This window comes from Lonchura striata, chromosome 1A (genome assembly GCF_050655825.1).
Source record: "Lonchura striata isolate lonStrDom1 chromosome 1A, ASM5065582v1, whole genome shotgun sequence".
Lineage (NCBI taxonomy): Eukaryota > Metazoa > Chordata > Aves > Passeriformes > Estrildidae > Lonchura > Lonchura striata.
This window is the reverse complement of record NC_140741.1, coordinates 26718453-26729767: the sequence shown is the minus strand read 5'-3', so window position 1 is coordinate 26729767 and position 11315 is coordinate 26718453. Positions and strand designations below refer to the sequence as shown.

Sequence of the window (11315 nt, the reverse complement as noted above, 5' to 3'; positions counted from 1 at the left end):
TGGCTAGCAAAGGAAGAGGCAAACCAAGCCAAAATGAGAAGCGGTCAGCTCGTGGGCAGAAGAGGCAAGCAGCAAAGGAAAATAAGGCAGAAGGGCCACTCCATCTGTGCCCTGCAGCTGGAGGAGCAAAAATCTGAGGGCTGCTAGGTTGTGCTTCTTGGCAGGGGTCAGGTCACCAGTTACTGCATAGCAAAGCAGGGCTGGCAGCTGTTTTCAAGTGGTTATGGGGTGACAGAGCACCACTCTCTCCCTCTGCCCAAAACACCAGGCTGCTCTCAACCTGTGGCAGAGCACATCTGATCCCTCACCATCAAGCCCTGGGTGCTTCTGACAGGCAGTTGCATCAAGCACCCGTTGCAAAGATGCAGCAAAGGCCCCCCAGATCCTCACCGGCTGCATCAGGGGGTGGCTAGGCCATTCCTTATATGGAGTATTAGAGCTGCTCCCGGCCCTCAGCTGCTGCTTGCCAGAGATCCCCCTTTGTATTCCTGAAATAAAACTGCCTCACGGAGCTGCTTTCAAGTGCTGCTACCAGCAGTGGTGAAGCTGCAGTCATGTGGGCCATGGGAGTAAGCTCAAGCCCTGCTTCCCGTGGGCTGTCAGGCAGATTCCTGCCCACTGCCTCTCCATGGGGCACGAGGGAAGTGGGCAGCACCCAGTTAACAGCCTTGAAGTGACTGCTTTCAAAAAAGGAATTGAGAACTGCTGGGGGAATTCCACCATCCCTGCTCCCTACTCATGGGAGCAGGGAAATCATCGTGGCAAGGGCCTGAGTGACTGAGGAATGAACTACAGGACTGAAGGGGCAGGATTTAAGCTGGGCAGGGTGCAGAGAAGCTCCTCAGGGGTCCAGGAAAGTAAGGGGGAATATGCACTCCTTGGGTCAAAAGACAAGAGGAGCAAGATCAGGAAAGAACTCTTTATTTCCCATAAATACAGCAGATTCTTCGCGCCGGGCGTCTCATTTTAAACGTTTGTTTTCTTCCATTTACAGAATTTTGCACTGAAAATATATACAAGTCTATTCAAGAACCAAACAAGATCTGCAAAGAAAAAACCCATACAAAACCCTGAAGAGACGGGAAAGGGAAGTAAGACAGCAGAATCCCAGCATAAACACCTTGCTTCCCCTCCCCTTTACTGCCTGCTGTGCCCAGCTCTGACACATCACCTTCGCTGCCCTGAGCCAGGAGTGCGAGGCACCCTGCTCGTCTCCATCTCACACAATCTCTGGCAAGTCAATGCAGAGCACAGCTTGCCTTGGCTTTTTATGATCAGGCCCTCTCCAAACCAGCTTAGGGTTGGGAAGCAGCTCCCATGGTCCTAAGTGCCATGGGACTGGGGATTGCTTGGGATGTGCTACCCTCGGTCTCCTCTGTGCCTGCAGATCCCAGCTCTCATGTCACAGTGATCGGGCGGCTGGGGTGAGGCCCCTCCCCGGCACAGGGAGCCAGGCCTGCCCTCAGCTGCAGCAAAGGTGCACAAGGCACAGCTGAACCCCCCCCCGTGCCCCAGTGCAGAGCTTTGTGGTGATGAGCTGGGCTCCCACCTCCCACAACTCCCAGCCCATCACTCACCCCTCTGTGAGAGGACACTGAAGAGCTGAGAAAACCCCCCTGCCCCACTGAGCTCTGCAGCCCAGCCCAGCTAGGGAAAGGAAGTCTCATGCTGCTTCCTCTCCCCATCTGGCAGGAGGCTGCAGGCAGACTCAACCCCCACAGCATGGCCCTCTCTTGCCACCATTCCTAAAGCTTGCTATGACAGATAAAGCCTGTGGGAATGGTGTAGGCTTCCCTGATGTAGGGGTTCAAAATGCCAACTGAAGGGGCTGGCTAGGCACAGAGTAAGCCCTTCCCAGCCCCTGAGGCCCCACCTCTCACCGACGGCTCTGTAAGCAGCTAGGACAGAGATATGTGATCACTCCCTCTGACCCTCCCACACCCCAAGCAAAGACAGCTGTCTCTCTCTAGGTATCTGGAGAGATACCTAGGCTCTGCTCAGTCCTGTTCCTCATCAGCTCCAGTGTGATCCCACCAGATGGAATCACTGGGGCCCAGCTCTAAGGAGGGGGCAAGGGGGACAAGTGAGAGCACCATAGAGCATGAAGTAGCTAAAGGGCTGAGAAGTGTGGAGGGGGCAGACAAGGAAAAGGATCTTCCTTTGCTAAGCCTTGCCCTGGGCTGAGGTTGTTAAAGCTCCCTGTCCTTGTTCCCCTATGCACCTAAAGCGGGAAAGCACGGTTAGAAGAGAAGCTGGACAGACTGGGGAGGGAGTGTCATCTTCAGAAGAGCAGGGAAGGCAACTGTTCACACACATGAAGCTTTCCACTCCACTTCTAGTCTTGTGAGATTAACATCTCCTAGCATCTCTGCTCTCCTCCTTGAGGCATGCTCCCTCTGGCCCTTGCCCGGCCATCTGGAGAATAGAGTGTGAGCACCAGCCCCCCACCCACCCTCCCATTTCCTCTGGCTGCTCCAGCCCCACAGGGCTGGCTTCCTAAGAAATCTGCAATGTAGTGCCTGCAACATGTGGCCCTAGAGGTTTCCCCAGGATTCTGGTGGGGGAAACTGGTCCACATCCCCAATTTCATTGTAGGTTTGCTCTCCCATGGTGAAGGTCAGTTTGTACCGTAGCCTCACTTTCTCCTGGAGATGGGAGAAAAAGGATAAGCAGTCAGAAGGGGAAGAAAGGCATGAGGCACAAAACATTCACATTGGAGATGCTGCTGAGTAGAGGGAACATGGATAGGGTAGTGAGGCTTTGCCTAAGTACCAAGACCAGCCTCTGTTCATGCCCCAGGAACAATGCTGTTACCTTCTGTGGGTTAGCGAGCAGCAGGACTTGGGTGATGGCACTGGGGTGGACAATGGGATTGAATGCTGGCAGCTCCGTGCCTGAGGGAGGCTGTAGCTTCACCTTCATTATCTAGGGAGAGAGTGAGAGAACAGAGTGACCACATTCCTGAGAGTGACTTGACAGCCAGAAGCCCTGCTCCTGCACTTGGGAAGCTTCTGCTATGAACTCAAAGACAAAAACATTGTGCTAATCTGAAGGTAAGAGAATTTGCTCCCATGCCCAGAGCTCTCTCCACACACCCTGTTTTTCCTGCAGTAGAATCATGCTTTGGCCCAGTCTGGGGACCTGAGCTCCAGCAGCTGTCTTACCTTGGGGACGGCAGACTGAAAGACAATATTGCGGATGGGCTGCGGGGCTGTGCTGAGCATAGAAATCACCACCACAAGCACATCAGGCCTCTCGGGCAGGGCATCCTTAGCAAAGTGGAAGAGGACACGGAAGCCATGCTGATCATACACTGTCACAGGGAGAAGGCTGCCTGTGTGGGAAAGGCAGGGACAGGCAGCAGTCAGCCAGACAGCACCTGATAGCACCTTTCCCCATCACTCCATACAAGTGACAGAGACACCATTCCTCTTCAGCCTCCACAAAATGCAACAAGCAAGGAGTTTCTTCACAGTCTTCCTGCACATGTGTGCAGGGTTTAAATCCCGCCACGCCTCCCCCCATCTTGTTCCCTGGCTCACTGGGTTTGATCGACTCCAGAGGCACAGTGATGTTGGCCAGCGAAATCTCCTGTGGCAGCGCAGTGGCAGGAGGCCGTGGTGGCACTGCAGCACTTCCTGCTGGTGTGGTGGCAGCTTTTGGAAGTGTAGCAGGGGCAGGCAGCTCTGAAGTCAGAGGCAGCGTGGGGTTAGGGGAAATACTCTGGAGTACAGGTGGAGCACTGGGATTGTGGGCTGTGGTGCCAGAGCTGCTCCTGTTCTGCAGATCCCTCAGGGTGAGCCGAGGGGGTGGTTGCTGCTTCTCCCTACAAGGGGGAGAGAGAGAGCAAGGAGTCAAACAGGGCACTGAAATGCTGTCCTGCACCCCAGAAATGGAAACAATTGGAAGAGATGCAAGACTGTACTACCAAATGCTTACCATCGCACTTGTTGAGATTCTGGAGGCAAAGACTGCTGCAGCAGTGTCTTGCCCAGGAGGTCTAGGTCATCCAGGCCACTGCTGCTAGGAGATGGTTTGGGGGAGGATGCACCAGCATCTGCTTTGGCTGGTGGTGTTGCCATGATAGGGGTGATAGTGAGCTCATTGCTGTCTGATGACTGTGAAAAGAGCACACAGGAGAGCCCCAAAGCAGGGCTGTGTATAACCACCAACCATCAGATGTAGCATGTTTCCCTACCTACATTTACCACCCTCCCCACCCTCTTCCCTAGCTCCCAGTTTATTACCTGAAAGCTGTTCCAGCCGCTGCTGTCACTGGCCTGGACAGGATGTGGTGCTGGGTCATTCAGGCCTGCCAGGAGTAAATGCAAACATTAAGCTTACCTACTGAATCAGTAAGAGCATTAAAAAAGGCCTGAAGAAGCAGCAGGGCAGAACCACAAATGTGGTCTCCATTTCTGGCCCCCATCCTTGCATGGGAGAGAGCCAGGAGGGTTGACAGTGGCTTTTTTTCTGTCCAGATAGCTTCATTTATAGTTTAGTTCTCATTGCAATTGGCAGAAAAATGACTACTACTGAGCTGAGCAATCTAACTGACTATGTTGCCTACTTGATGCTGTTGTATTCAAAACCACTTGACTTATGAAACAGACACTTTGTTGTGCAAAGCAGGACTGTAGAGCCTTCTAGGATTGGCACCTTTACCTAATTTCATGTGAACAGTTCTGGAAGTCCCATGCATCTGTTGTCAGCTCATGACTTCAACAGCAAGCAGAAAACACAAGGAACTGGGGGTGACCCACCCTTGTGATCCCATCTGGGGATGGCTGTTGCATCACTCTTGATTTACCTGCCATGTCAGTTTACCCAGAGCAAGTCAGTGGGCACATCCCTACAGGCTCTCTCTGACTAGCCAGGAAAACACCATGGGACTAAAGTTCAGAATTGTAGCAGAGTCCTTCCCTCCTCTCCCTCACACTACATGAAGGAACCTCTGTCTTTCATTATTCGCTTCTACCAGAGCTCTCTCTTATTCAAGTTCCTGCCAAAGAAGAACTATCAAGAGTCAAAGAATGAAGAACTTTTGCTCTGGATTTCTCACCTAAAGACATGAGTTCATCATCCAGCAAGGAGACAGAGCCAACTTGGTCAGGCACAGGGACTGCTGAGCCACCTGAAAGGGTGGGCAAGGCTGGGTAGGAAGGGCATGTTGCTGGAAGCTCCAGGCCAGACAGATCTAGAAGTGCTGATGTGCTGCCTGCAAAAAGAAAAGAATCTGAAAACGTTATTCAGTCCTTATGCAATGTGGTGAGGCCTAGCTCCCATCCTTCCTCACACCCCTGCTCTCCCTTCCAGTTCCCCTTCTTCAGGCACCAGTCACATCCACAAGCCATTTCCTTATGTCACCAGCCCCACTCTAAGCTCCTTGCAGGTTTCCCCTTTCCACTTCTCTGTCTTACACGGCAGGAAACCAGCAACAGGGTCCCTTTGCTTGACCCTCCTGTCCCCATTCTTCAAGTCTCCTCACCTCGAAGGGGACTGGCCACCGTCTCCCCATTGATCTCTTCTCCCCGTACAAGCTGCTTGTAGAGATTGATCACCTGGGTCAGATTGTCATTGGCTTGCAGAATCTCCGCTGAAAATAAGTATGAAAATAGTGAAGAGAGTAACTTTTATTCCCCAAGTCTGTCTGCTTCTCCCAAGCAAGGCCCAAGTTGCTGTAAACAAAACCACTGCAGAGAGCATTTTCACCATTGTTGCTGCAGGCTGCACCAGAGTACACTGACACCTCCAGGGCAGTCTCAGCAGGAATGAGAAAGGCCAGATATGTTTACCTAGAGCTTCATCATTGTCTTCTGTGTCACTGGCAAGCCGGAAAAGCATGGGCCTCATGCGCTCACAGCGCTGATACAGCTCCTGGGGGAGCAGAGAAACAGGGATGAGGTTAACATCCTCACCAGCAGGATACTCAGCTGGGTGTGCAAAATAGGCAGGAGGATGAGGGGATAAGGGTCACCCATTTCTGCTAACCCCAAGGAGGATTCTGGGACTGCCTTTCCTCACCTTCATTAGGTCCTCATTGCTTTCCGTTGTCTCCCCCTTGCTGTAGTTTGTCACCATCTCTGTCAGCAGCTTCACGTTGTTGTTCACCTCCTCAATGGCATTCACCCTCTTGGAGATCTTCTCCATGCGCTTTTGGTCCTGGAGGGGAAGCACATGGGGAAGATGTTCTAACCTGGAGAGGAGAAAGGCCAGGCCAGCCAACCACCCTGGACTAAAGGCCAGCAACACTGCCCTCAAAACAGCTCCTACTCCAGTAGGAAACTCCAGGTCATCTCTGGGCAGGAACATGCCAGACAGGATGGAATTGCTGTTGATCTAGTGCTGCAGCAGGGCTTGGGCCACAAAATGCACCCAGAGCCATTCCTCCATGTAGTCAGGGGATGGCAGAACTCACAGAAGGACTCTTTCACAGCTGCTGCAGCCAAATTTTGGGCAGAATCTCCGTATGTCTACATGAGGTCACAAAGCCAGTCCTCCTTTGGTGCAAGCCATCACCACCCAGAGCACAACCCCCCAGCTCCCCTTCTTCCCCAGTCACACCTCCTGAACCATCTCCTTGATGAGCTTGTTGGCAGCCCGGAGATCCTCAGGATGGGAACTTTTCAGGAGGCGAGCCAGTGTCTGCAAAAGAGAAGGTACTTCTGAGCCCAAGCTCAGGGATGGCAGCCAGAGTCACTACCACAGGAGCCTGTGGGCTATCAGAGACCAGGGAGAGAAATACAACCAGCCTTCCTTTTCCTGTTGTAGTTTTGGTTATGCAAACTAGGTCTTTCCTGAAGATCCTCTGCATTCAAAACCTGCTCTGGCCTGCTCATTACCCACCATGGAGAGTCTGGAATGCAGCAGCACTGAGGCAGGAAAAGAACCTGGTTTATACAAGAATTGCCATGGCATTGTAATGGACTCCTACTTGGACTTCTTCACATGCCTATTTGCTGGTGAAGAGAGAAAGCTCCCACTTCCTCTCCACAGCCAGTGAACAGTCCCACTGCCCATCTACAAATCCTCATTTTCACACTCTGACTCATGGAGGCAAACTATATCCCTTGCAGCAAACTGGCATCACACTCCTGCTGCACAACTAGACCCAGAGGAGTCCAACACTTGCTTAAATGTATCAGGACTGATACTGCAGAGATTTGCCTGAGTGGTGACACAATTCTGATGGAAAGAAAAACAGAGGATGGGTCCAGGTGGCTATAAGTGGTTGGGCAATAAGCAGATTGCAGTGCTGGGGGTGGGGAAGAGATAACAGTAGCAGCATCTGGGGCTGGGATTTAAACCTCATGGCCAGATAACTCCGAAGTCTAGAGAGCTCACAGCAGCAAACCTCTCCACACCTGCTTGGGCCAATGTCAGCACCTCATCCTTTGCACCATCCTGCAGCTAAGTGCTCCAAAGGTCAAACAGATCTACATGTCCCACTCCTCTGGATGTTTCCTTTGTCAGGATTTTGGAACAGGCCCTCAAGCATTCCGGTGATGCATTTTCTGAAGGACAGCATGTGGAGCAGGGACCTTGACTCTCCCACATCAGAAGGACATAAGGTACTGGAGCAGGAAGATGATGCCTACTGTCCCTCTCCTTGCACAGAGCCCTTACCTTGGATTTTTCTTCATCATCAAAGATGATGTTCTTGGGTCGAGGAGGAGGTGGTGGGAAAGGAGCGTCATCAGGAAGTTTGGGGTCACACTTCACAATCCCTGCAGTAGACACGGAAGGAGAGATTGGGAGGACTCACCTATGCAGGGATGGCACTGTCACCCAGGTCTTTTTTCCCTAATGACCCACCAAATCCAGCTGGGACAGAGGGTGTGTGCATTAGCTCCTGTTGCACAAGATCCTGGATTGTATTTCTATTCCCTATAAATATCTTCTCTTAGAAAATTCCAGCATATACTGCCAGAGTACTTGCAGCCCTTCAGCCCCAGACCTTTCCAGTGCCCCATCTCCCATATGACCAAGCAGATGTGCCCTTCAACCCAGCAACTCCCTCTGCTCAGCCAGGAGCCCCAAGGCACCTGTTCCATCTCCTGACCCTGGTGCTGAGTCAGACTGATGGATGCCCTGGGTCTGGGCAGAGGGAAGGGAGAGCTTGTTTCAGATATTTCCCAGACAAAAAATGAAGGAGGGCAAAACCATCTGTCCACCTGCCTCTTCCAGACCACTGCCTCTCACCTTGCTTCTTCAGCATCTGGTAGGCTTCAGATATCTTCACCTCATGAGGCAGCCCTAATGTCCAGCTGTACATCAGCTCCAGGATCTTTGACTTCACTTTTTCTGATGTTCGGCTGCCAAGATACTAGAGGAAGAGAAAAGAGAAGGCACGAGGCTGATCTGAGCCATTGCAACTCTGGCCTGTTCCTCTCCTCGCCCTCCCAGGAGAAGTGAGACCGTTCCCAATGGCATAAGGAGGAAAGAGGAAGCAAGCAGGAAAGCTCATGAGGGCCTTGCAACACTACGTTGTGCCTAGTTTCCATCACAGGAAAAACAAGAGGTGTGAGAAATGCTGCAGCAGCAGCTCCTCAGCAACACACAGGGACAGGTGGGAAGGCTCAGGCAGGTCTCCTCTCACTTATGAAGGGAAGGGTCCTATGAAAAGAAGCTGCTCAGCAAGGCAGCCCTTTAGGAATGAGGGGACAGCAGGCTGGGAGAGGGATGTGGGTAATGGTCTCTGAGGCAAGCCCCCGAGCAAGGTGAGCCCCAGCCCCTGATCAGCACCTAGCAAGTGCCATGCAATCATCTTTTAGCCTTTTCACATGGCTCTGATGGGAGCACTGGTGGTAGAAATAGTGCATGTGCCACCAGAAACAAGTGGCTTAAGGCAGAGGACATACTCTAGGGTGCCGAGCAAGAGGACTTTAGGATGCTGCTGTCACATCCAGGGCTATTCATCATCACAGATCACAAGCTGTGACTGGCAGACAAATGTTTTCCTTAGTCATATTTAGCCTGTGTTCCCTTAACTCTACACTTGCTGGTGTTCACTGCATTGACTGAATAGGGCACAGCTTGTTCTGCTGCAGGAACAGCAGCATCAGCAGAGGAGCATGTACTGACTCAGTCCTTCAGATGGACTCGCCAGAACACCACTGACCAAGCCTGGTCTTGCCCTCCAAGAGTGTCTCAATCAAGTTGGGACACCCCAGAGTGACATGGTCCTGTCAAAGCTGGGGGAGGTTTCTGAGCACATGCAGCACAGACTGAGCCCAACAGGAATGCAGGGAAGGTGACTCCAGGCACGCACATGAGCTCAGTAGTCTCGCAAGTGCTGGCCACACCATGTCCAGCTGGCCCTCGACTTCCTACAAGAATCAGCCTGGAACAGAGGGTCAAAACTCACTTCCCACCAGAAAACTCACGGGGAAACAAGGGCCAGATCTCCTACTAACAGTGTCCTATTTCGCCCACATCCCAGTGGGTGTCTGACCCTTTTTCTCAGCTACCACTTTTTCCCAAAGCCTTCCTGCCACCAGGCACCAGTCCCTTCCAGCACGATGCCGTGAGACCCACCTTAGGGGACACCACCTTGATGAGCTCATTGAGGAAGCGGAACTTGCCCACCTCATCGTGGAAGCGTTTGCCACAGCTCTTCATGCAGGACTCCAGCACCTGGGGAGAGGGACCAGGTGAGTCCCAGCATGGGGTCAGCAGCAGGATAAGGAGCCAACTCCTTCCTGCTACCCCCTCACCAGGTACAGAGCCTGTGGCTACTGTCACAGCAGCACAAAGGGACATCCCCTGTCCCCTCTCAGGTGGTCAAGCACCCTCCCACAGGAAAGAAAGATTCCTGTCTTTGGGGCCAGTTTTGGCAGAGACGGCTCAACAGCCCATCCAAAGGGTTACCCTTAGAGAGGTCACAAGCACCAGGGTTTCAAAGTTGGATCCACAACATGATTAAGAATCATTGAATCCTTTAGGTTGGAAAATACCATCAAGATCAGTCCAACCATTAATGCAGCGCTGCCAAGGCCACCACAACAAAAGCCAAAAAGCTTCCTATTCAACTTCAACAGGCTATTATCCTTCTAGGAACAAAACCTTTCCAAGTAACCTCTCCTGACTTGTGGAGCCACCTTCAGTCCCTCTCCCACCCAAGGGCCCAGGTGCTCCAGGGCTTTCTCAGAGAGAATTCAAAGCTTCCCATGCTTCTCCAGTCAAGCTGGAGCATCTCCATGCCCTGCCCCTCCATCTAGTTCTACCAGCCTGCAGATGCCCTTACCGTGAGGGCCTGGATAGCTTCCCATTCCTGTGGAGACTGGATCTTGTGGGCAAGAAGCCGGGTGGCAAGTGGAGGACTGAAAGGAGGGAGGGGAAAAGAAAAGCTTGCCGGTTATTGACAAAATGCCTGGTACCTCCATTTCTGTCTGGGAATCCAGAGTTGAAAAGCATGTTGCAAGTTGAAGATGCTGATAAGGCACTAAGACATCTCAAAATCCAGAGGGAACCTTCCATTAGTGGACCAGGACCACCCCACCTACCCCCACCTTGAGGGCCTTCATGCCTATTCAGCTCTTGGGAAAATCCCACTGGATTTTGCTGGGTGGGAAATCATAACCAGGCCTGTGACCTGGAGAAGCCTGGGGAAAGGACAAAGCACTTACCCCTCTAGCTCCTTATTGAGCTGGTCACAGAATGCATTGATACCATCCCAGTCCAGGTCCTTGTTCAGGGGGTTTGTGGCTTTGTCTGCGGGCAGGAGGAGGGGACGGTGAGAAAATAAACCCAACAGGCTCCCATTCTGTGGAGGGACATCACTGACCCCGCTCCGTCCATGCCAACTCCAGCGGGCGCAGCAGCAGGGGATGGCGTGGGAAGAGAAACACACCCGTGTCCACTCGCCCCTTCCCACGGCAGCCTTGTGCACGAACTCTGGCCCACTGTTCCCTCTGACCCAGCGTAGCCCTGCCTCCGGCTGGGCCCTGGGGTCTCACCCGCCGCCCCCAGGTGCTCCCGCACCACGGCACCAGCGCGACCCAGCCCCTCTCCCTCGCACCCTGCGCCCCCACGCCCCATTGCGAGGGGAGCGCTGGTCGCAGCCGCACTCACTGATGCGCGCCTCCAGCGTCTCGGGCTCCATGCCGGCGGCCCGCGGCTCCTCAGCGGGACAGAGGCGCTCCGCCGCCGCCCTGCCGCCGGGCCCGGCGCGGCCGCGCCATGGAGAGCGCCGATCCCTCGGCACACAGAGCGCCGGAAGCCGGCCGGGCAGGGCGCCGCTCCGCCGCCAGCGCGCCCCCTGCTGCCGCGCACTGCCGCTCCACCATGAGCGCACGGCGCAGGGGCAGGGAAAG

At 53.4% G+C, this 11315-nt stretch overlaps 1 protein-coding gene across 2 annotated transcripts; it reads right to left on the bottom strand.

Annotated features, from left to right (window-relative positions):
• Nucleotides 1-905: 905 nt before the first annotated feature.
• Nucleotides 906-11208, bottom strand: GGA1 (golgi associated, gamma adaptin ear containing, ARF binding protein 1). 2 transcript variants are annotated; one of them, XM_021554002.4, is made up of 17 exons: nt 11074-11208; nt 10629-10713; nt 10247-10322; nt 9538-9636; nt 8203-8326; nt 7627-7727; nt 6565-6645; nt 6025-6162; nt 5796-5877; nt 5489-5596; nt 5063-5218; nt 4248-4312; nt 3940-4118; nt 3543-3826; nt 3165-3334; nt 2815-2925; nt 906-2645 (listed from the first exon to the last, which is right to left on the bottom strand). In XM_021554002.4, exons 1-17 carry the CDS (start codon nt 11102-11104, stop codon nt 2535-2537), a joined length of 2001 nt encoding a protein of 666 aa, XP_021409677.1. In that variant the 5' UTR covers nt 11105-11208; the 3' UTR covers nt 906-2534. The 2 variants fall into 2 exon arrangements, with proteins under 2 accessions (XP_021409677.1, XP_085425326.1); XM_085569200.1 differs by lacking the exons at nt 9538-9636; nt 10247-10322.
• Nucleotides 11209-11315: the final 107 nt, after the last annotated feature.

Excerpts from the sequence above, each read along its gene's own strand:
- GGA1 (XM_021554002.4), bottom strand. The coding sequence starts at position 11,104 with ATGGAGCCCGAGACGCTGGAGGCGCGCATCA. Across the intron at positions 3,827-3,939 it reads GAATCTCAACAAGTGCGATG|GGAGAAGCAGCAACCACCCC; the intron begins GTAAGCATTTGG and ends TCCCCCTTGTAG. Across the intron at positions 2,646-2,814 it reads TGCTCGCTAACCCACAGAAG|GAGAAAGTGAGGCTACGGTA; the intron begins GTAACAGCATTG and ends TCCCATCTCCAG.